The following is a 26,261-nucleotide window of genomic DNA, read 5'->3' as shown; positions in this document are numbered from 1 at the left end:
AAAATTTTACGCGGGTATGAGTTTTTTCTCTTTAGCATTCAAACAGGCAAAACAAAAAACTCGATCGGTCTCAGTGTCATATTGTAGCCATCTTCACCTGTCAAACCAGGCCGGCGTGAATGATCGACAAAATGTTTCTGTCCCAAAACGGTGACCAGGGAAGTTGTGGTTGACGGGCTGAAAAGGCGCTGTTACAGTGCTGGGTAGCCTGCTAGCAGCAGCGATCGCCGGTGAAGCTGAGGTAGGCTCTTGGGGTCTCTCACTTTCAACATCATCATTATTACCCAAATGCTCATCCAAGGTCGGACTTGAAGCAGACAGCGGAGGTGTCGTTATTGGTTTTGTTCCTGTCTACTTTCGGAAACCCTTTTCTGTGCCATATCTCACTGACGTACCTAGTGTAACGCACTGTAATATTGGGTTGCTTAATATGATGTATTTGTCATATCATTGGCTTAGCGCCGTCATAGGATATCTCACCCAGATTTATTTTGCTATTATATTTTTTTGTTTAGATCTCCCAGGTGTAATGTAACATTGTAATAGACAGAGGAACAAGAGCTTTTTTTTCCTATTTTTTTGTTCGTGAGGGGTATGACACAAATACTACACGTGTTTTCCTACCCCCCACTTCCCACGGCTATGCTTGATTCATGCATCTTTTGCAAAGAAGAATTTGCCCGGTTTCAGACTTGAAGCACCCCCAGATCATAACCAAACCTCCAAATTTCAAAGTGGGTGTGAGACTCTAGGTCTCTAGGGAGATGTTGGGCAAAGCTAAAAACTGGACTCATCAGAGAAGATGACCTTATTCCAATCCTCTATGGTCCAGTCCTTATTTCCTCACTCAAAATGTTTCTTTACAACTTTTTTGGCATGGTCGTTTTCTTTTTTATTCTAATTACTTTTGAAGTATTACTAGCACTGTCTTTGCCATCCAGCTGGGCCAATTGAAAGAGGAGATGGATGACCACAGCAGTGGGTTTTCTTTCCATGTTTCTTCGTTAATTTTTGGTAAAATTCTTGTAATTGGTTAAAATGATCACCTAATTAATACCTCATTAAGTAGAATGAGGTGTGCCTGTGTTGGAATTCAACAGACACTAGAATGGAATGGCTGTCATGTCATAGATGTCATACATGTGGAGATGCTGATTTCAGAAACATTTTCAGTGGTCTCTTAAGTTTTTTTCTACAGCTACATATATATATATATATATATATATATAGCTGTAGAAAAAAACTTTAACCACTTTAAATGGTAAAGAACAGCGTAATTAAATTACAAATGGTATTTTAAATGTATTGTGTTTATTGAGAACATGACAAATTTACCGTTTTAAAAGAGTTGTTGGTAAATTATTACAATTTTACTAGTGCATGGGGAAAGCAGATTTGATTATTTAAGTAAAGTTATATGTAGCAGGTCTACATTTGTAAAAACTTACAAACCTAGTGTGTTTGTACATAACACAAGTTTAAAGTCATGTAATGTTTTTTTCTGTTTTCTGAAGAAAGTTTTTGAAGTCACCCAGCATTAGTGCTTCTGACAGGAAGAAACCTTACTTTTCCAATGCTATAAGCTTGAAGTGCCAGTAAATTTCAGGATAGGCAAAGCACAACCAGAAAAAGGCAATTTTCATGTGATTAATAAATAAAACTGAAACATAAAATCTAAAGTTATACTACAAATGAGAGCTGTTAATGTTTTAGTACACCAAGCCAATACACCATTTCTTTCAATTCTATCACGTCCAGCCACTGAGACTGCATATGATATTGAATATACTATGGCATCAGGCAGTGAAATATTGCAAATTCATTATATGTGAAGGGCTGCTTTGGAGCCATAAATGTTGAGAATGAGATTGAAATTGAAAAGTTCTTTGGAACAAATATAAAACTCTTTTCCCATGCATAGTGGGCCACAATTCAAAAAACCCACTCCTTCTTTGCAGCATTCATTTCATCACTTTAAAAGTGTCAGGTACATGTAGGAGGTGTAATTATGGTTTCTCAAATGTCATGCTGGTCATTTGTCTTACTGATCATATGTGTTCCAGGGCATGTAGAGTTGCACTGCATACATTCTGCTATATTTTGTTGTGAATTAAGGACGGTGCTGGAGTTAACAGCCTGTCCATCAGTAGTGCTTGCATGCAATGATTGTGTGTACATTCAACATTCTCCTGTAAAGAGTAAAACACTCATGTAATATTCATATCGCAAACTCCCATTTAATAAGACCGATAATAGTAATTAGATCCCAGATGAAGGTGTTTTCCTTTGTTACTTCAAATCTGCTCAATGCCATCTGACATATTGTTCTGGAAAATGGAAATAAATGGCTGCCTCAACGTACAGATGGATAAACAAAGAAAACATCCTCTGGCTATGACTTGGAGTAGAGGTGTTATTCATAGTGGCAAGACTGCAAGGCTGATAACATGTTATCACTACACAATGTGTTTGGGAACAGTGGCTTAATTACTGAGAACAATGCACTACTTTCCCCTGTTGTCACTGAAGAATATTTGTTGCTGTTGCATCATCTTAATAGTTTGTTTTTGGGATGACATGGCTTGTGGGTTTTTCTATCATTTCTTATACAGTAGACTTTGTGGTAGTGCATAGGTGGCAATATGCTAGCTACACAGAATTTGGCTCACATGACTGCATTTTACAACTCACTTTGTCTACATAAAAATAATTTAAAAAATGTATTATACCATGTGTTTAACATTACTCCCCATGATAAGTACTTTTGTTGGACAGTACAATGTCCCATTAACAATGTATTTGTCATTTTAAGACCCTTTTAGGCCACTGATGTAATGATAATATACTAGCATGATAATGCATGTACCCTTTGAAAACGCAAAGAACTTTAAATCCTTAAGGATATTCAGACATTGGAATTGTAATGTGAAATCAAATTATTACTAAAATAAAAACAGACAACCAAAACAATATGTAAAATGAACGTCTGTGCTCTCTTAACTAAGATTACGTTTAAATACATATTACAAATATGGCTCAGGGGTATAGAGAGTATTGCATAACAGGCAATATTCTGCCAATTCAGTTTCACAATGGTTAGAACCTTTGTCAACAAAAGGTGCAAAGTAACATATTAGCTATAACTTATATTTAAGTTACAACAAGTAAAATAAACGATGCTGTATGGCATAACAAAGTCTGTTTAGGACTGCTCCTTTTAGATTGTCTCTGGACATAACGCAAAGGCAAATTTTATTTTTTGTTTTTCCATGTAGTTTCTTCCCAGTATCACTACTATTTATAAACACTGAAAAAAATAAAGACAGATAGTTGAAAGATATGCCAGTTGGTATGCAGGCCCATTTGTGTAACCTGTGTGTTTCAATGTGCTTCATTTATTTTTTTTAATTTCTTGCTTACACACCCCAGGTATAAAGGTAAAGGTACCGGGACAATAAGAAGTGAGCCTCCATATTTTTTTTTTATTACTATGCCCAGGTTTTTGTGTAGCCCGCTGCAACACAAGACCAAGATGATGGGAAAAGGGAGGGGGGTAAGTGCTGGTTTCAATCTGCTTAGTTTTAATGTCTGCAATTCCTCTTTCTTAACCTTTTTCAGGTGTCATGGGTGAATATGAGCCCAAAATTGAAGTGCATTTCCCTACATCTGTTCTGGCTGCCAAAGGAGTCACTGTCAGGCTGGAGTGCTTTGCTCTGGGAAAGTAAGTAAACAAGAACATATTGCACAAATATAGGTAGTTTTTTATTACAGCAGCATCACCAGGAACAGTAAACTACAGCCTATCACTACTCTGTTGCTGAGAGGTCCTTTAGATAAAACACCTTGTGTTTTTCTCTCTTCTTTAAATTACATGATTCCATTACTTGAAAGGGAACCAGGCATATCTTGTCTTCAGGCGGGATGTTAAGTGAGTGTATAGAAGTGCAGCATCGTAGCTCGGCTGTTAGATGGCATGTTAGTGCATGGGGGGAAGACTGAATAGGGAATTCAGCCCTAGGGACCCATGTGTTCTTATAATTGAGAGCCCTAATGTGCTCTGTGTTTCCTGGGTGCTTTTAGGGTCTGTTATGAATGTAGAAAGTCAAGGTTATGTCTTTGGAAAATTGACACTGGTAGTTGTCTGCCAGGAGGGAAAACCTCTATCCAAACCACTTACCATTGTTTTTAAAGTTAAAATTGCTCTATGGTTTACAATTGAAACAATATATATTTTTATATAAAACCAAATTGATTTAATTTAATTCAAAAATAAATGCAAAACATTTGCAATCTGCTCTTCTCCAAAGCAATGTCTAAGTGGTGTTGACATCATAAGAAATCACTTTAATTGTACAACATGCTCTTTTATTATCCCTTCTCCATTTTGTTTATAATTATTCAGCATGAATTATTCATTGCTGACTCCTATCTTAAGTGCAAACAGACTCTAATCTACACATGACTAAGGACCTCATAATTGTTTTCCTTGATTTCAATTAAGTATTCACATTATAGTAAGTCATTCCCTAAATATATAGACACTGCATTGTTATGTAATACCCCTTTGTTTTTTCTATAAAGCCAAGCAGGAGTTTTGGGAGTTGTGTGCTGAACAGTGAAACAGCACAGGTCCTTGCTCTGGACTTCCCTCAATGAAGTAATTTGTGGATGATGGCTTTCAGTCAGACAGTGAGGGCAGTGACATACCCTTTTACATAGAGATGAATGATTTATCAATGAACCCTATTAAGAAATGCCAGTCTTTATATAGCACTGAAAATGAAGTTAAAATGGGTTTTGTTCTCCTGGTGATCAATATTTATGATGGCACCACTAGCTAAGACAGGGCAGAAAAGCTCTTTGAGTGTGAATGCCAAAGCACCTTGATATGGCTGTTGTGATATTTACCTGTGACAGTACATTGTTGGCCACAGTCAAGGGCATAGATAACAATCAGATGATGAAAATGAAAAAGAGAACAATAAAAATAGTCCAATAGCTTTGCATTCTAGTCACCTTATAATGTTTTCGTTTTTAGTACTGTCTGCAATACTGATTATTAATCATGATTTTGTAATGGTGTATTATCTGTAGAATAATAACCATTGTTTACTGGAGCATCACTGCGTAGCTAATGTTTCAAATGACTTTATAGTAAAAACAAAAAGATAAATACAACTAAGCACAACTTAGGCTGGAAAAAGGCCTCATTTGCATCTTCCTATTGTCACATCTTTTCTGTGAACAGGAATTGTATTCAAACAAGGCTCAAGAGGCATTTTCCTCTATATAAGCACTGTTAATAGACATGAACAGACATACACCAAAGTTGCTTTATAAAGAAATTATACCTTTTTTTTCAATTCAGAATATGTCACTGTTCATTGAATCTGAACTACTAGTACTGTTTTCTCTGTTTCTTCCAATCAATGTTTTTTGGATGGAAAACTAAAGCAAAAAGAGATTCATGCTTGCTTCTGTTCTGCTTTTACTGAAAATAATGCTTCAGTCAGGAACACTCTCATCCATTTAATGCAAAACATTGAAATACAGTTATGCTTGGCGCTGATGACTCCGCTCTTGATAACGTTTCCTGTATAAGCCAAGACAGGGAGTGCAAAGGAAATACAAGAGTGGTCCTAAAGCAAGACATCAAATACCATTTGAATCTTTGAGACATGTTAGGACTCTAAACTATAAAGGTGGAGGCTGGGGTGGAGGAGGCAAAGATTTGCCAGCAGCAGGATGGGACAGCATTGGTGTGCAGAGATCAGTGCGGAGGGACACATATTTAAATGAACCACCCTGTGTGATGACGGACTGTGATTGGTAGGTGAATTATGAAAATCATTCAATCAGCGGGGCTTCAGCTGATTATGGTTTGGGCGTATGACCTGCATGAATTTAACGTAAAAGCTTCATTAAAGTAATATGTATGGTTTAAAATACATGTTGGTTCTGTTCTGTTATCATTCTGCAAGTGATTTCTTTTGTTTTTTAAATACCAGATGATCAGGATAGTCACCATGAATGATTATCATCATTAAAAGATGATGTCGCTATACAATAGATTTTTAAAAAAACAAGCTCCATTTAAACCTTCACAGTTGGATTTACAAGAAACTCTGGAAAGTGCAGCACTGTTAGCTGCATTCATTTCAAGGGATGTTGGAGTATGTAGTTCAGAAGGCCTTGTACATTTGATGTATTACGCATTCTCCCACTCACTTCCACTTAAAATAAAATATGTGACATGTGGTGGATGCTTTCATCCAAATTGCCTTAGAGTAGTGGATATACTTTTAGTTTCAGTGACCCCAGATGGAATCTAACTCTTGAAACCCTTGTAGTTACGTTCCTCATTGGGCTATAGAGAACCACAAGGATCACATTGTTAGCAGCAATAGAAAGTGCCTCTTAATGACAGCACATTTTATGCTGTTGCTGTTGGTACTATGTTTAATGTTTTTGAAATACCGTTTCTGCTCAGATCATACCGGCACAATCTGGCTTTGTGTTTCAGGTAGAATATCGCTAAAAATAGTATAGAATGTCCTAAAGGGACCAAAGCATTAAGAGCTTGCGGATTACTTTTTTGTTTTTTGTTTTTTTGGTATTAGATTTAATTTTCAACCTTTGTTATGGAACTAGTCCAGATAAGGGTACAGCAATTGTGTGCAGTGCTAATTAAGATGTAATCTACAGAGTATTCCTATGGGCACATTCTTAAATCGAAAACTGTAACACCTTACATAAACCCCAGTGTGTAACACATTTACAATGTTAGGGTGTGAAATACTCAGTTTGTACACTTTGATGAAATTGAGATGGCCTCAGCTTTAGAGTTCAGGAGTTAATACGAACAGTTTCATACAGAAGACACTGACAGGCAGAGTTTCTCATTTCTAAACCAAGTGAGTTTATTCCCCCCCTGCCTGCCCCCAGTCCTGTGGACACGTACAGGCCTGGTGCTCGTTATTCAGCCTCCAAAGAGAAATCCTGCCACGGACTCAGGAAGATTCACACTCATGTTTCAGCCCCGCAAGGTCTCGATAGATTTGCTCTATTCTGTGGCTTGTCGAGGGTTTTTTCTTTGGAGCGAAGGTCTCTAGCAAAAGTCTCCATCAATAACATATAAGAAAGGGCTTCATAACAACTACATACCATATTCATGAGTACTGATTCAATCTCGATGTCTGTTTTTAGTATTTGTATATGTTGTTCTTACACCCCACAGGGGCATTGAAATGAAAATGCCAAGTACTAATAAATGGACCCACATTAGACCACGGATATTTGATTTTTACCTCAGGTCACATAACCCCCCACTACCCACCCATCCATTCACCCCCAGTAACAATACTGTAGAGAAAGATATTTGTTGTTGGTTCAGCACACTATTAAACTGTAAACAGTAACTATCTGAACTGCTGATGGGGAGACAGGAGTGATGATAGTGACTTGTCTTTTTCAAAATAGCTGAAATATATATAAGAAGTATTAGGGATTACCTGGAATGCATGTTACATGCAGTAAATATAATGTGGTAATAGTGTGACTGTCATGTCACAAATGCTATGTAAAAACATGTATACTGCATGCCTTTCTATGTTTGACATGGAGAGCAAAGATACTGCAAAATGTATCATTTTCAAACTTTGGATCAAGCCATTATTGTTAAGTCATCAAACGTTGTCCCAAAATTCATGTGCAGAAATATGTGACTCCAATAACTGAAGTCCATTTGAGGCTACTGGCAATTATTCAGTATGTTGCCTCACAGTCTCAGTGATGTGAGGACACCTTAATGCATGTTGTAAAGTAATGAGTTAGCTATTAAAAAAATACAAAGTAAAAAAAAAAGAAAACCAATAGCCTACAAAGAAAACATGTGACACAAAATGCCTGTCTAAAATGAAAGAAAAGAAGAAACAGACTCTTTGTGAGGAAATGCTTTGTTTAATACAAAACATGCTCTGAATCCTAATTTGGTTCCATTGCACCCAAGAGCACTTCAATGTCCTTGTGAATTTAGAACAGATAAAAAAGCTCAGGGATGTAACATTTCCATCTTGGCTAAATGATTGATGGGTTCACAGGAGGTTTGTATGGTGTCACATTTCCATCTTTCAGACACCTGTCAAATCTAGTTGTCATACAAGCACACTACTGATACTGAGCCCATACTCATGGCATTCTCTCTCTCCCTTTCTCTGCATGTGCATGTCATCTATCATACGGATATATAGGGCAAGCCATGAATAAACAGGGATTGATGACATTGCCTGAACACTAATCATAAAAACTCTGTTTGGCTGTTAATAGCCTGATTTGAATCTTGTCCCTGTCCCTCTGAAACCTGGGCTCTAATGTGTGGGTCATTTGGTACAGTAAATATATCATGAGTGGTCAAAAGGTCAGCGATTCACATGTTGAGTAGAACCAACATTAAATACTCATCACGGTCAATATGTAATTCCAAATGAGGGACGTATGGAGTCTGTGGGTCATTGCTAATGTGTGTCAAAGTCGGATGTCGTATAAAGGAAATAAATATTTATTTTAATTATTGACTTATCTAATCATTATTTCTTTCAATTAATCATGTAGTTCCAAAAGCCCACAATAATGTTTTTATTCATCTATCTATCTATCAAGGTTATCTTTTTTTAAATCAAGGTGAAGGTTCATGGAAATATCTGTCGTTATTTTTTAATCGTTTGCAAGGCCATTGTCAGATGCAAGATTCATCATGTGTATATATACAGTATCTTCCTTAATGATGTTTTCATTTGAAAGGAAATACATCATTATTGTTAGTGAATTGCATCACTGCAGCTCACATCTTGCTGTGTATTGTGTGTGAATGCTGCTTGTTCTTACTCTGTAACACTGTGTTGTTGAATGTATAACTCCACTCTTCCTTCCCCACAGTCCAGTGCCAACAATCACATGGAGAAAGATAAATGGCAACATCCCCAAAAAAGCAAGACTTCGGAAGTCCCAGGCTGTGCTGGAAATGCCCAACATTCAACTAGATGACTCAGGAACTTATGAATGCAAAGCTGAGAATCCAAGAGGAGGTACTGCATTCAAAGGACATCTACAGGTCTACAGTGAGTCTGAGCATGCTCTTGTCCTCAGTTTTTTTTAATGGATTATTTTACTTTTGTTCTTCCATCAAACATTAAATAATGTGTTGTGTTCCAGGAATATTGGTCTGAACATAGAAACCTCAACAACTGTTAACGTTTTTCGTCAGCTTTTTGGTTTCAGTTGCATTTTATAATCTTTGCCAGTTACGGTATTCTAAAATTCGAGGCTGGGCAACAGTCCTGTAGTCCTGAATTTGCTGTATAGTTCAGGGACTAATTAATGATCAGATAATCCAAGGACAAGTGTTCGTCACCTCAGCAAATGAGCTGTTGCTTTTAGTGAGGGTCTCTTTAAACTAGATTGTTTAGCTCTCAAGTGTGTTTTGTTCCAAAGTTTTCAGGACTACTTCTCCGCTCGTTTTTTTTTAAGACTGGCGTGGTTGTTCTTTGTCTTTCTTCAAAGATATGCCATAATACTGTATAATAAGAATTGTTTTTATACAGTTTTATAGATGCTTTTTGTCACTGTTTTATTTATTTGTGGAGCACACATGTTTCTAATTATTTATGTCACAACAAAACACAAGATTCAGTGAATAGATTGGGGCTTATCTCTTTAAATGAGGTTATTATTGGAATTCCAATCAATGGGATCACATCCTGATTGTACTCACATGTTCTCAGCTTAAATCTAGTGCAGGTTTACACTAACACATACACAGTTATTTATATTACCAAATCTAGGCCTATCAAATAAAACATTTCAGTTTTTTATGTGCAGTTTTATATATCAGTTTCACTCTTAAAGCACAATTTTAAGGTTTGTAACTCCTGTGAGACAGTAAACTGAATAACTACCTTTGCCCATTATCACAGACTTATATATGAGGCTGCATGTCCTCCATTCCTCTGTCTGTGCAGTGTGCACAGGACCAAGATAATGGACTGCCTCGGCCTTGGTAGAACACATTTCCAAGGCCCTGTACCTCTTGGCAACCTCCATTCTGTTGACATCAAAAGGAGAATAGGGAGCTAATTTGTAGCAGCCTCACGCTAAATGTAATTTACACAGGTCAGCTGGAACTTTGAACTTGCATTGTGAGGGAGACCTTCCTGACCATAATCGTTCAATCAAACCACACAAAAAAAAGTATTCTACTGAAGGTACCATATGCAAAGAATGGCAAAGAACGTGCTTGCCATGTTACTGCAGGAGAGGCAGCTCAGTGACGGGGTTTATACCTTTTTGCACACACTGCAAGGCATACACTGCTATGTAGTGCACAGCATACAGTCTGGAAAGATGTTCAATGCCATACACTAATCATGATAAAATTTGTTTTGTAAATGTTAAAAGAAACAATAGATAAAGCTGAAAGCTTTGTTTAAACAAAAATACATCATGTCACTAGGGCTGTCACTCTTCTTCCTGAGCTCTGTTTATTTAGAGCTTTACACATGTACTGATTTTTAATAATTTATCACACCCTCCCTATAGAGCATGTCATTATCAATACTTATTAAACCTGTCCAATTAAATTTAGTTTACACAAATAAGTTTAATAGTGTATACACACAACAATATTGATTTATAAAGGTCTCATTTCAGAGTAAAAGCAAAAAGTATCATTAAAAAGGAGATTTGAATAAAAAGGGGCAAAAGGCTTGGCTTGGTGAATAACATTCTTCCCCTACAAAAGATAGGCAGAATGATCCAGCTCCAGTCAGGGGTCCTTGTAAATGTAAAAAAAAAAACCTGAATCATATGCAGTTTAAGACCCAGAAGATGGAAAGAGACTGCAAGATGAAAAGAGAGTATATACAGCCTATACAATGCTCAGATCTTGTGTTGTGACGGATTCTTTGCAGAATGTGGATTTGGACAGGAACTGTGGATGCAGCCTTAGAAACACAAGCAAGTAGGCTAAGGAGAAAAAAAGCGTCATAGTTAAGGGGCCCCTAGGAAAGGCAGTTGCCCAGCTTGCCCATGCCATGTGCCAGCCATTCAGTGAAAAGAGAAAAAAGAACACGATACAAAAAAACATAAACATGATCCGCACTTGGAAAGGATAATGAGAACAAGGCAACTCCCCATCAGTGAAATTCTCACAAAAAGAACATTAATGATCTAATCAAACTAATCGAATGGGTTGCTCCTGTCAGTAAGTATTTGTCTGGTTGGTGGTGATTGTTGGATTTGATTAGAGACGTGCTGGTTTAACTACTGTATATAATCCTGGTATCAGAAACAAGCCCTGGATGTTTAGAACTGTAACCCATTTTAAACCTTTCCCCTACTTTGTTTGATGCCTGTGAGCCAGCACCTCATGCATTTTCTTTCAGTTCTTCAGGGTTAAAGAGCATAACAGAGTGTTGGAAAAAGAAGATAAACCCTGTGATTTATAAGTTATCTCTGTTAGGTGCAGTGCAACAGTACAGGAAAAGTGAAAGTCCTTGTGTCAAGGATGGATTCAAGGATTTTTCATGTAAAGTGACAAGCATTAAAAGACTGTAAAGAACCATGAATATAAAACGTGTTATATAAGAAAGTCACACACAAAAGTGAAGGTTTAAGAGGTTTAAACACTGTGGACCAGACTATTATTGAAAACTATTTTATTAAAATATATAACACGTAGGCAACCTTTTCTATTCTAGTATGTCCTGAACCACATTTTTCTCTGGAGACAGTAACTTTAACGATTACAAAATGTCTTTTAGTACATTACATTAAACACAATCTCTTACACTGTATGTTGACAGTGTTTTTAAACTGAATAGAGAGCATCTGAAATCTTCCAAAAGATTCGTTTTCATTAAGCTAAAATGCATTTTTCTGTGTGGAGGAAAGGCCAATACTCAGAAAATGCTAAGTTTTAAAAAATCCCAGTGTATGTGTTGACAAGGCCTAAGTACGGGTGAAAATACTTGTGTCTTGTGTGTATTTCAATGATATTTTACTTATTCTAAATCTTTTTTTCTCTTCCATCTTCAAGCTCTCCCTCAGTGGGTCAGAATGATTAATGATACTCAGATGGATAGTGGAGAGAAGCTCCAATGGGAGTGCAAGGCCTTGGGGAGGCCCCGGCCCACCTATCACTGGCTTCGTAATGGTTTGCCCTTGACATCCCAGGTACCTACCTAACTACACGGTGTCCTTTTGTCGATTGTACCGCAACACATCTGAATTATTCCTATGAAAATACATGTCCACTACGTATAGGCAGCATGTGTATTGCATCTATATTAAGCTGCAATGTTCTTGAATGTTTTTTTCTTGTTACAGGGTCGAGTTGAAATAGTGAATGGAGAACTGACCATTCACAAAGTGCAGCAGACGGACTCGGGAATGTACCAGTGTGTTGCAGGAAATAAATATGGCTCCATCTATTCTAATGCTGAACTCAAGATTTTAGGTAATTACACCTTTGGTTTATAATTTACATTTAACAAAACACAGCAGTTAAAGAAACATCTGTGCATTTTTATATCAGACAACTATTTCTTTTGTGTAAGGATATTGCTTGATACTCTGCAAAGAACAGAATTGCAGACCGAGTATTGGCGGCTGCATAAGGTACCGGATGATGGGTAAGAGAGATTGAAATGCAAGTGGGGAACGCTGAACTGTGAGATGTGCTGATTGCCAATCAATGGTCCCTGATTTAACCCAGGCAGTGGACGGCATGAATAAAAGAAGGGTCCTTATGGTTATATTCAATGAGGTGTCTGCACGTATCGAGTTGAGCAGAGTCTGAAACAGTTCTTCGTTATGTCCGAGAAGAATGAAAAGCAATGACTGGTAGGTATGGATTTATACTAATGGGAGCAAACACTAGAGGAGAGACATCAATGATTTCTTTGATGGAGTTTAATGACTCCATTAGGGTCTTATCTCCATTCTATCATTTGTCATCAAAGCACAGCCTACATCGCAATCCTCATTACTTCGAAAAAACGTACCTCCACTTCGGGCCAGACTTTCATCTTGTATTTATGAGCCAGTGTTTGCAATTATCTTTCAATAATCAATTATAATTTCTATTAAGTAACACATTGTACACTATTTTTGTTATATCACTGAGTATCCTTTTTTGTAAAAAGCAAAACAGGCATTACATGTACTTGGAAATTTAAGGAGACTTAGCTCCAAGGAAACTGTGCTCTTCAGACTTGAATGTAAGGCTTCAGGCTAAAGTCATAAAAGGCGTGCTCAATGGCAGTCCACATTTCTGTGTTGATGCACTTTCTCCTTGTCATCTTCTATACTGGGATACATCTGGTGACACCCATTCCCCTTTTGTGTTTCCCAAAGGGACAGTTTGATTTACTGTCCGTGTGGCATGCCCTTCTTTGAAAGGGGAATCTGTGGCATTTTGAAAATCTTATTGCAAAAGTTGTTTGTTTTTTTGGAGGGTGGGGGGAGGGTCTCTACACAATGTTTTTCCCAAAACTTTCAGTTTGAGTGAGAGAGTGAGAAGTTCTAGATTTTAATAGTTTCTTGTGAACTGACGAGGATGTGCTTTATGCCTTCCTTAGAGTCACAGTCACAATGATGATGTTTGGAAGCTGGTGATGAATGTTTTCATAACTATACCCCCCAAACATGTCTTCCCAGTGACCTGTGCTCTGTGGAGATGTCCACAAGCAAACACTATCAGGACAGATTACATGGCTAATAACAGCCTGCAGATGAGTGATCACTGGAGGCTACACAGGGTCAGCAGCTGCCCTCATGCCTGTGATCGTGTCCCAGATCCAACTCTTCTGGGAGGGTGGCGGGTGAAGCAATAAGGGTACTGCTGCCACCAGCTGCAGGCCTGCTCTTATTTTGATTAAAACAAATACACACAGCAACTGCTCTGTTTTCTGCTACTTTTCGTGTCTAGAGGGACCTCTGCCACTCAGACAGCTACTCAGCCTCAAAGACACAAGTGTTACAGGGAAAGGGGTCAGCCTGTAGCTACAGATGGGATTGAATTGTCATTGTGTATAATGTCACCTATAAAGCCTCATTCAGGATTTGAATAATCACAGTTGACATAGCCTTGCAGCCTGTGGATGGCCTTGATGTGTAATACAGCTGTATAAGAGTACCACATCAACTTTAGTGCCCGAAGACTTATTTAGACCGTTAGTGCTTAATTCATTCTCTTGAGGGAGCCATGATTGTTTAAAACATAATAATTGTGTATGTATTATTCCCTTGGGTAGCCTGGTTATCAGTGGGTTAAAAAACTATTTGCATCAAAGTATTATTAATCATCCAAGCATGTCATCATTAAGATGACAGCTATTTAGTAATTAGGTGGCAGAACATAATGTACATTGATAAAATTGTAGTGGATACTGAATTGGTACAGAATTAAAGCAACGTACAGTAAAGTATACAGTATAAAAGCATATTTAGGCAATGTTTGCATAAAAGCATGCTTTGTAATACTTGATGTGGAATATGTAGTTATTACTTCAAAACAAATTAGCATTTTGATCAAGCAGTGTTTTGAGTCATGATGTGTCAGTCTAAACCCTCTAGCATTTTTTAATAATTACTTTGAAATGCCACAGTTCAAGACGTGCTACGAGTATTACGTTTATAAATGTAAGCAACCACACAATTAATTAAAACTATATTAAAAAAGCTTGTTTTACCACTAGGGGGCAGAAAGACAAACTCACAGACACTGAAGCTAGTCAAGTTGTGTTCAGATATTACTTGCGAGAAGAAACAGAGTAATGAGAATCCCATTGGTGTCATTTTGTTAAGCAGGTAGCATTGGATTAGCTTATGGTAGAAACTGCTGCTCACATTTTGATGTGCAGCATTGTCCTAGCTTGTGAACTAAAAAGTAAATCATCTTCACTGTAAACCCTTCAACTTTATCAGGAGTCATTCAGTGTTTGATCTAAAGAAATCTTTCGAATAAAATACTGAACATGATGTCTGTTTACATATCTGGACTGATTCAAAAAGGAATTTAACATGCTTGTTTTGACTAGAGCTAAACATGCATTACATTACATATTGTATAAATATTAGTGTTGACCATGCTATGACTACATTATCGTGCTTCTTTGACAGCCATGTCCGGACGCATCATGTTTTCAGGTTGTCAATACGTCCGTCCCATTCTTAGGACTGTGATATCTCAGGAACGCCTAGAGGGATTTTCTTCAGATGTGGCACAGATGTCAACTTGCACTCAAGGATGAACTGATTAGGTTTTGGAGGTCACTTTGACCTCACAAACTCCTCCACTAATTATGACAACATGTCACACAAATGTCTAATAGGATGAACTGATGACATTTTATATCCAAAAGGTCAAAGGTCAACTTCACTGTGGCATCATAATGTTTCTGTTCATTAATAAAGCCATAACCACAGTATATTGCTGTAACTCAAAGCCAGAAGAGGAGACATTTGGTCTGACACCTAATTGTTGACACTATTCTTGAAAATGGGGTGATTGTTTAGATCTGTGCTGTGTGAAGCATCCACATTCAAGTCTGGACAATTTGGGTGTCAACTGTAACTTGACTGGTTAGAGGAGATGACCTCAAGGCAGTAATTCTAGTTTTCTTTCTCTCCCTTTAAATATGAATATGTTGTGTGTCTGTCTTACACAGCGTCAGCTCCTGTCTTCGTCCACAATCCCATTCGGGTCATTGCCACACTCGGAAAAGATGTCTCTCTAGAATGCAAACCCAGAGCATCGCCCAAACCAAGGATAACATGGAAGAGAGGAGACCGCAGGATACAGCAAAACAGACGGTACAGCAGATCTTTAGAAGCATCATGTATCACTCAAATAGAAGTAGATTGTGTGTGTGTGTTTGTGTGTGTGTGTGTGTGTGTGTGTGTGTGTGTGTGTGTGTGTGTGTGTGTGTGTGTGTGTGTGTGTGTGTGTGTGTGTGTGTGTGTGTGTGTGTGTGTGTGTGTTGTGTGTGTGTGTGTGTGTGTGTGTGTGTGTGTGTGTGTGTGTGTGTGTGTGTGTGTGTATGTGTGTGTGTGTGTGTGTGTGTGTGTGTGTTAGAATGCATTGCTATTTTTATTCTTTATTTACACTCAGCTTGCCAGAGCCCCACACTTTATAGAGTTTGCACCTGGGTCCACAGATTAAGGTCATCATATCAAACTGTAGCCCAACCTCAATTGGACGTTTTAGTGTAAGAGGTCTTTTAAATAAAAAAAACATTTATAGATAGATTATATATTGAAATGCCAACTGTATTTTTGGCTCAACCAGTTAATTTAATATGTATTTCATCACATTGGTGCCGTATAGCATTCCTGGTCATTAATTTGAATACTCGATTCTGATTGCAAAATTACGGCAAACTACTGTCTGTTGTTTCTGAAAATCAAACCGCTGCTGTGAATGCAATATTGATCATAGACTCTGGAGGACCATTTAAAAAATACACAAATTCATTTTTAAATCAATACTTTGTGTAGCCATGGAGCTGCTGCCCCCGCGACCTGACCCCGGATAAGTGGTTGAAGATGAGTGATTATTTTGTGAAGCCATGTTATAAGTGGTAAAATGTAGAGTCAGCGGATCATTATTGCGAATGAAACTCCATCAGGGTAAGGCAGGACCCCCAACGCTAACACTGTCTGTGTTCTAATTCACAATACTGTACAGCTGGCTCTACATTTTCCCTTACTATTTTCTACAACAGACTTATAGGATATTTTAAAGACGTAGATAGGTACCTCAAAGATATGGTCTTTATTATTGCACAATAACGTCATATTATCTAAGCCTCTGTATGATACAATTTGTGGTAAGAGAAAAAAAGGATAATTCCGTACCAAGAAATATCACAAAAGTCAAGATCTGCTGTGAGCTCTTTACTGTATATCAAAAATAGCAATATGTTGAAGCGCAAGTTTCAGTTTCTGGAATAAACCGTTTTGGATATTTTGGAAGGATTCATTTTCGCTGTTATCAATGGGATGGATCGTGTACATTTTATTAGCAGACAGTGCTAGGTTTACTTGAGCACTGCGTTATAAATAGTATCCGATTTTTTTCCTCTACACAGAATAGAATATTATGAGATAGAGTTAATTGCCCTGTAAATTATTTATGAAGTCATGAAAAGTTTGTCTTCCTCAATATTTCATATTGTTTTTCATATTTTCATAGAATAACTTCAAGTGTTATCATTGTCGCTCAGGCCCTTTAGGAACTGTATACATGTCTTGTTGTAACACATCACAGTTTCATTACTGTAACTGAAATTAAGTGTCACCACTAGAATAAAACACCTTAGGTACTGACAAAGCTCTGGAGGCCGTTCCTCAACCCCACCTCTTTCTCAGGGATACTGACAATTTAAACCGTACAATTGCATTTGGAATTCACATGCAGTTTAATGCATCATTTTTTATGAGAAACATCTCTCTGTTGCACCTAGAGCAGGCTGGTAGAGCGAGGGTCCATCAATCAAACTGAGCGACACTGCTGAAATGATTAGTCACTGCTGAGCATTCCAAGTTTTGAGTGAGAGAACAGCACCTTTGTTTATCAGCCAAGATTCAGCTGTCTGCTGAACAGCCTCACAGCAAGGGCAGCAAGTTGATAATCAGATCCTCAGTGTGTTGCTCCTTCAAACAGACAAATCTTCATGCCGCTAACAATTGAATGGAAACAGAGTACTCTGGAATTTGTTGAACAGGCCAATTCTAGAGTATTTGTTCTAATATTTAATTTTCACTTAAAAGAAAAATGTTCTTTATAAAAGAGCTGGTTTGGGTAAAACTGATAGATGTTGCCCTTAATGGTGAATAATGGCCCTGGCTCATCTGGATCTGATAAAACCTTTGAGGTATTTGTCAAACCCTGGCAAACCTTTCTTTCAGTATCAGCACACACTGTGGGGAGATTCATACCTCTCCAGACACCTTTCTCTTGGTTTTATCTGACTTCAGAAAAAGTCATGTCTAAAGACAACAGAAAATGGACACAAACAAAATTGGCAAAGCAGTTAACTTCCTTCCTTAGAATAATGTATCATTCATTATTAGGTGGTGGTATTACGTACAGTATGGGGTCCATTTGCTTTATGATCTAGGATTTTTTTCTCCTTATTATGGAATTTCAGCATTCAGTAACTTCTTTCACAGATTCCCGTTGAGCTGTATACACATTGCTTTCATAAAAGACTAATTCAATTAGGAGTTTGACACTAAAGGATGTTTGACACAACATAACGGTACTACTGTAAAGTGAGTTAATGAACTTTATAACAGTGTTTAAGGGGTCACTAATCAAGCGGGGATCAACCTTGTGAAAGGGTGATCTCTATCTGAAAAAGGTGAAATAAACAAGAAGAGCTGTGTCTTTTCAGGTCTTGACCAGGGTCAAAGATTTTCTGCCATTACCTATAGTAAAGTAAAGAGTTTATGGATGGAGAGACATTCTTTTCATGGAAAAACAGGGCAGGAATCGAAACAGCTTCACGTTTATCTAGCATTGACAGCTGTGCTGACTTAATGAAGGTTTGTAATTAACATGGATTTCCGCTAATGTTCAGGGCTTTTGTCTCTTAAACAGAAAGTATTAATCCCATTAGTTTGAAAGTATGTGGCAGACTCAGTTGAAAACCCTTTAAGAGTCAGACATAATTTAGCATTTTTAGTAAAAAAAATTGTGAAATGTTTAGAAATGTATTATATGTTACGGATTTCATATGTGAATAGCATTCTGTAGCAGTCTGTTTGGCTTCTCTTCAGAAACTTCGCTCCAGATTGAACATGTTTTTAAAAGGCTATAGGTTTACAGTGAGCGTCTAATGTTTCCTTTAAATTTCCTAAGGTTGAATTTATTTGCATATTCTGGATACCCAGCAGTCTCAAATGTGTCCTTTCTGACTCGTCCTTGTCGGATGTGGATTTCCTCTCTAATTTGAGAAATGTCTCCTGGTTGCAGATTGCTTCTGAATTGTATGTGTGTGGCTAGATTTTGTCACGCCTTCATGATTTTCTCTTTGCCAATTTCAATCACCTTGCCCATGATGATAGAACTTAGTGTTGTAAATAGAAATGCCAAACAATATGAGTTAGATTAAAAGGTGAGAATACCTCACACACATCCCATCATTTTGATTGTTTGATTGTGAATGAAATTGATTTTATAATAAAAAGATAACTTTGTAAATATGCATCCCCACCTCTGTTCGAAATGCAGAAATCAAATGTGATATAGATAAAATAAATACATTTAGAATTAAAGGCATTTTTACTGGACACGCAACATAATGCTCTACTTTTATGATTCCTGAAGCCATCTGCTCACACACCTGCTTTCAGTGTTGTTACGTCCAATACTATTTGATGTCAAGCACTTAATTCTCCAGCTGTTATTTACAAGTCAGAGAGAAATGTTAATACCATATTGCTAGTGTCCTTCAGCTGGATGATGGGCTGCTAATGTATGCAGTCGTGGTGTTGCTTTAACTCTCTATTACACTGTGTGTTTCTCAGGAAGACAGCTCACTGATATTCAAATCTTGGTTTGACAGCTTTTGCTTTAGAGTCATTGAGTGCAGCAATATTTGGAAGTTTGTCAGGTGGACTCATAAGCAGTCTACATGATGAATGCAATGTTTATTTAGATGAATAAAACTATTTTTAAAAGGTTATGTTAGTTATATGTTACATGTTTAGTTAGAATGGTTGTTATAGTTTTTTTCATTTATTTTAATACCATATTATATTAATATTTTTAATTTGTATGGTATTTTTTAGTTCTGTATTTACGTTACAATACATTCTGATTTTGATATCGATGCAGAGGAACAAAGAATCATGACATCTATTTGATATCATGTTTTGTAGTGTTGTAGTGTGCAAATTGTGTTCTTAAGTTTATACTGTAATAAGTACTTACCTTGCAAACTGTTTTTTCAAAGGCCTGAAATCAGATATCGTCTAGCGCAACATTTTACCCAAATTGAAACTCAGAGGGATACTGTGTTTCTTTGTTCTTGACATCAATACTTTGGTGTCACCTTTCTTTCTTTTTTTCACTGAAAATATGTCCCCAATTACCTTAATCTGCATCTTTAATAGCATCTGTGTTTTAATCCTGTTCCAAGATAGGGCTGCTTAGTGGTATCTGCAAATCAGACTCATTAACATATTAAATTCTTGATTGATCTTTACTGGAAAGGGTTTATTTTCATGTTCCTTTGTTGAAGGTTACACAACAAATACAAACACTGTTTTTGACTCAACCTCCCTCAGTCCTCTGAGCTTTTTTCCTAACAAACAACTTACTGTCAGACGCTTTTTTTCCTCCAGTTCAGTGATGATAATTTGCTAGCTGTAGACGTTGTTTTATTTCTTATTTTCTTCTGGAATCTCCAGTGGATGATTATTTCGAGAATATTGGAGCAGTTTGTTTGATCTCATCCCGAGTGAATATTGCTATTCTTGTAACCCGACACAACCACGAACATATAACCTCATGCCTCAACTTGTAGAGCAACAGTTTGTAAGTGAATTTCTTTCTCATACCAGTATTGATTTTTGTGTCCTTTCTCTTAGGATTATGTTGTTACGGAACAATACTCTAAGAATTTTTAACTCCAGCCGAGCGGATGAGGGGAACTATGTGTGCCGGGCAGAGAATCAGTTGGGCTCAGCAGAGATGACTGCCGTACTGTGGGTAAAAGGTAAGTGATGCCTTGGGGGACTTTATTTTCTGCCAAATTAGCACAAGTCGGCCACCAGTAAACAGTCCCCAATGTCATCCCCCCCCCCACCCACCACCCCCACCTTTGCTCGAGTGCCAGGAAATTTATTGTGCTTGTTCAACCGTGAACCAAGGGCTCTCACATTCAAGAATCATATTACAAGGACACACTTCAGCAGTGTAAAGGCCTCTGTCTCATAGATGCACTGTAGATCAGAGCCAAGCAGGATATTTATCTGACAAAGGTGAGTGTTTTTGCCCAAGTTAGGGTTGGGCTCTGACCATTGCTCTGGCACTGATGTCACAGTCAAATGCAGCTGCTTGACGCAAGCTTTTGGTTAGCCTGAGGTGACAGTGTAGCAGTTTTGTGCTTCCAGAGGCCATGCGTGTGGATCTCAGTCCGAGCAGAGTGGAAGTGACTGTCGGGGAGAGCGTGGTGCTAAGCTGCAAGGCCACACATGACACATCGCTGGATGTGGCTTTCCAGTGGTTCTTCAACCAGAAACCAATCAACTTTCAGCAGGATGGCGGTCACTTTGAATACATCCAAACAGTAAGAGAAAGAGTAAGAGCCAAAGTAAGATTAAATGTATCATATTGGTCATGGTCTTATCAATGTATCTTTCTACCTGTCTGTTATTCAGTGTAGCTGTATCTGTCCAACTATATAATTGTGTACCAGTTAAGTGTAAGCAGATGGCAGGTTGTTTGTTTTTACAACTTACAACTTTCTGTTGAAAAGGTGTGGGGTCATCAGCGTTCAGATATAAAACATTTTTGTATGCAACTGGGGAATCAGTATGAGTTTAGAGTGGATATTTAAGGCAGAAAAAAAATGCATAACGGTGTATCATAAGCAAATGCAAAATATGAACATAGCCCTATTTAGTATAAAAAAACTGCATAAGTAACAGCCCCTATCCAATTCAGGGTGTCTATGGGCCCTTCTCCAGGACATTTTAAGTGTTAGTCACGTCTTTTCCTGTATCCTGGTGAATTTTTATTCTAAGATTTACGGCAGAAATGCCGCAGGTGACAATTCTTAATATAATGAAATATAATGCAGTAAGGCTTACAGGCATTCTGTATTGCTTTCAAACATTTATTCTCCTGTGGATCAACTTTTCTCATTTAATGTGATCCCTCCTGCTTTGTGTCTTTTGTTTGAAGAGGTAACCTCTTTAAATGCCCCTGTTCATATCAATGATGAATGAATGCATTTTAATTAATTTGTAAAGCCCTGGACTTCAATAGCGCAGATGTGTTAGAGCAACATTTCATTTTCTGTTTTTCAGAACATTTTTAACAAATTTGCATCTAAATATGAAGGGCAGAAAAGCTACCATTTCAAAAAGTGGTGGGGACATGCGGCCAGCATCCACAGTGTAAAAGACATCATTTAAATGACTCCTTGCCCAAATTTGTTGAGCTTGCACATCAGCCTGTTAAGAGTCAGAACAATTTATATGTTTCCTTTTGCCCTCTATTCTCTATCTATTCCGCCACAGGTCAGACTACCTCCAGTATCATCAAAAGCCTACATTAAATCAAATAGTTTAGTTTTAGTTTAGTTTTATTTTGAATATGTGAAAAAAACAAATGATCATACATTAATGGGCAGTCATAAAGAAAAGGGGGGAAAAAACAGAGAGAAAAAATAAATGTACAATAACAAAGTTTAACAAAGTAAACTGAAAAAATATATAAATTCTGTTTACATATCCGAAAAGGAGTGGGAAGAAGTATAAACTTATTTTATTCCACCCCTTTTTAATAAATATTACTGAAATAACACTTACTGAAATATTTTACCTTCTATCTATATAGTAATATTAACAATGTTATAATAATGTTATATATAATAACGATGATATATATTATTGTATATCAAAGTCTAGTCTATTGTTTTTAATGCACCTATGAAACTTATTTTTTATGTGAAAATGAAAACATTCATACTGACAATTAAACTAAAATTGATACAATATAATATTTCTTCTTCTTTCTCATATTATGGCTTTGTAAAAACATGGTTACAAATCCATTCAGAACATACTAATAATAGCCAGGCCCCTCCTGGATAGTACCCATTGTTTCACTTGGTTTGTGCGTCAGTTTGAATTTAGTCATCTAGAAAAGGTCAAGGGATACAGGGTCAAGGATTCTCTGAGGAAGATGTCATATAAATTTTCCAAAGAAAAAATAAAATATATGCAAACAAAGAGGCATTTAACCTTTGTTTCCCTAAAAGGTTACATTGTTAACCTTGACATTTCACCCTCACCTTTTATTTTATTTATTTTTTATTTTGCTTAACCCATCCGGACCTACATGTTTTAGCTGTTGTCAGAAATGTAGTTTGGCCCTTAACCATTCCATGCTTTACAAACCAAATGTTTGATCCCTTTCTTGGTCTTAATGAAGACCTCAAGCTACAGCGTTCTGAATCAGCTACAACTGTCTAATCGATTTTTAGGGAGACCTATAAAGTCACAGTTAGAGTTGTCAAGTCTACTGAAGATAAATGCATTGGTAAGTTTTCCAAATCCTGCTGACACATGGTTCTTTTAACACTTGATTTATTCTTGATAGTAAGGTGAATTTTTAATGCCTTAATGTGTCTGTTGAAATTCAGGTCCGAGTCCAGATTACACCAAGACTTCTGGCTTTGTTGACTGTTTTTAACATTGATGACTGAAGCTGAAAGCTGACTTTTAATTATTCCTCTTTGCCTCAAAAAACAGCTACCTCAGTTTTGTCTAATTGTTTAATTGAATAAAGTTATGTAACATCAGATCATTGATTTGTTCAAAGTACTTACTCAGTGCTTGTATATAAATGTTTATGCCATCTGCGTTATTATGATAACTTAATCTGTGGTTAACCACGTTTGGTCTATTGTGCCAATAGAGAGAGATGAGTGAGTTATTATCAGTGATGAGAGCCAAACAAAGAAACCATCAGAAAAGAAGATCTTACACAGCAACATAAAAATGTGTTCAAATGAATTGAAATGGTCAGTTTATCTTTTTGATGTATCCTTTTTTGAGATTCACCATTTTAAAACATAAGGAGTAAAAATTCAAGTACGTTTCAACAAGCTTAAGTTTGTTTTATATCTTTACAAAGCCACAACATTTCCCTCTCCATAGTACATACAAAGTAATTAATGAATAAACCATAAAATGATTTGAAAATTTGCAACAGAGTAGGGAGGCCTCTTTATGTCACTATTCCTTTATCAGCAGTGGATGTTAAAATCACATCTGTCCTGATGTGTCCTCTGCTACCACCCATGCTCTGGAGAGAATGTATTTGCAGTGACAATCCTCTACGGGCTAACAGATTCTGGCCTGATGCATGGTTTGTAATTTTAATCAGGTTTCCTGCTAAACAGCTGCCTGTAGACCTTGAATTATTTCCAGCTTTGCCTTAGGCGTTTCTCATTTCAACAGACAGAAAATACGGGTAGCTGAAGAATGTAGCAGCAAGCAAGCACCTGAATTAAACACGAATCTCTCGAGCCACATGAGCCTCTACAAGATGTAAAGGAACCACATTTTTTCAAGCACATTTAGGCTCGCTTAATACCTAACTTTTTTTTTTATTCTTTCATTCCCAATTGCAGCAGTCTTCAACAGTGGATCTGATGATAAGGAGCATTTTGTTAAAGCATGCTGGGAAGTATGGCTGTCGGGCCCAGACCAGTGCTGACACTGTGTTTGCAGATGCTGAACTTCTTGTCCGAGGTGAGTTTGTTATGTGTGACTGCAACCGTACACTGTGAAGTTTTGTGCACTCTTTAGTAGAGGCAGGGACTCACAGTTCACCCCCTGAACTGAACCATGGCCATGAAACAGGATGCACATGTTTATTTTTTTTATTATTATTATTATTGTTATTATTATTATTATTATTATTATTATTATTATTCATCTCATCTCATCTTCAACTGCTTATCCGGGGCGGGTCGGGGGGGCAGCAGGGGACCCTAAACTTCCCTTTCCCGGGCCATATTAACCAGCTCCGACTGGGGGATCCCGAGGCGCTTCCAGGCCAGTGTGGAGATATAATCTCTCCACCTAGTCCTGGGTCTTCCCCGAGGTCTCCTCCCAGCTGAACGTGCCTGGAACACCTCCCTAGGGAGGCGCCCAGGGGGCATCCTTACTAGATGCCTGAACCACCTCAACTGGCTACTTTTAACGCAAAGGAAAAGCGGCTCTTCTCCAAGTTCCTCATGGATGGCTGAACTTCTCACCCTCTCTCTAAGGAAGACTCCAGCCACCCTCCTGAGAAAAAATTCGGCCGCTTGAACCCGCTACCTCGTTCTTTCGGTCAGGACCCAGCTTTCATGACCATAGGTGAGGGTAGGAACGAAGATTGACCGGTAGATTGAGAGCTTTGCCTTCCGGCTCAGCTCTCTTTTCGTCACAACGGTGCGGTAGAGCGACTGCAACACCGCCCCCGCTGCTCCGATTCTCCGGCCAAACTCACGCTCCACTGTCCCCTCACTCCTGAACAAGATCCTGAGGTACTTGAACTCCTTCACTAGGGGTAAGGACTCATTCTCTACCTGGAGTAAGCAATTCACCGGTTTCCTGCTGAGAGCCATGGCCTCAGATTTAGAGGTGCTGATCCTCATCCCAGCCGTTTCACACCCGGCTGGGATGCACTCCAGTGAGTGCTGAAGATCACTGACCGACTATGCCATCAGGACCACATCATCTGCCAAAAGCCGAGACGAGATCCTCAGCCCACCGAACCGCAACCCCTCCCCACCACGACTACACCTCGATATCCTGTCCATGAAAATCCCAAACAGGATTGGTGACAAAGCGCACCCCTGGCGGAGGCCAACTCCCACCGGGAATGAATCCGACTTACTGCCGAGGATCCGGACACAGCTCTCGCTTTGGGTATACAGAGATTGGATGGCCCACAGAAGTTACCCCTCACCCCATACTCTCTCAGCACCTCCCACAGTATCTCCCGGGGAACCCGGTCATATGCCTTCTCCAGATCCACAAAGCACATGTAGACTGGATGGGCATACTCCCAGCCCCCCTCCAGGATCCTTGGGAGAGTGAAGAGATGGTCCGTTGTTCGACGTCCTGAACGGAATCCGCATTGTTCCTCTTTAATCTGAGGTTTGACAATAGGATGAACCCTCCTTTCCAGCACCTAGGAGTAGACTTTACTAGGGAGGCTGAGTAGTGTGATACCTATGTAATTGGCACACACCCTCTGGTCCCCCTTTTTAAATAGGGGAACCACCACCCCAGTCTGCCACTCCCTTGGCACTTTCCCAGACTTCCACGCAATGTTGAAGAGACGTGTCGAAAGACGAGACGAAAGTGAACTAATGTTTCTGTTAACATGTTCTGTGTAGAAAATTGGATCCAATTTGCTACAAGTTCAGCAGCTTTGGGAAGTTTGTTTGCGTCAGACATTTGTTTTT

The 26,261-nt window shown here is 38.2% G+C and overlaps 1 protein-coding gene across 1 annotated transcript in view; it reads left to right on the top strand.

Annotated features, from left to right (window-relative positions):
• cntn5 (contactin 5) overlaps positions 1 to 26,261 on the top strand; it is a gene marked incomplete at its 3' end in the record, with an annotated part of 89,254 nt that overhangs the window by 46,684 nt on the left and 16,309 nt on the right. The window contains exons 7-14 of the mRNA XM_083914608.1: positions 3,619 to 3,721; positions 8,935 to 9,116; positions 12,092 to 12,228; positions 12,382 to 12,511; positions 15,726 to 15,870; positions 20,656 to 20,783; positions 21,181 to 21,356; positions 24,432 to 24,552. Of these exons, the coding sequence (XP_083770734.1) occupies positions 3,619 to 3,721; positions 8,935 to 9,116; positions 12,092 to 12,228; positions 12,382 to 12,511; positions 15,726 to 15,870; positions 20,656 to 20,783; positions 21,181 to 21,356; positions 24,432 to 24,552 (1,122 nt within the window). The remainder of the gene's footprint in view (positions 1 to 3,618; positions 3,722 to 8,934; positions 9,117 to 12,091; positions 12,229 to 12,381; positions 12,512 to 15,725; positions 15,871 to 20,655; positions 20,784 to 21,180; positions 21,357 to 24,431; positions 24,553 to 26,261) is intronic.

This window comes from Echiichthys vipera, assembly GCF_963691815.1.
Source record: "Echiichthys vipera genome assembly, chromosome: 5".
Lineage (NCBI taxonomy): Eukaryota > Metazoa > Chordata > Actinopteri > Perciformes > Trachinidae > Echiichthys > Echiichthys vipera.
Note: the sequence above shows the minus strand (reverse complement) of the source record. Positions and strands in the feature narration are given on the sequence as shown.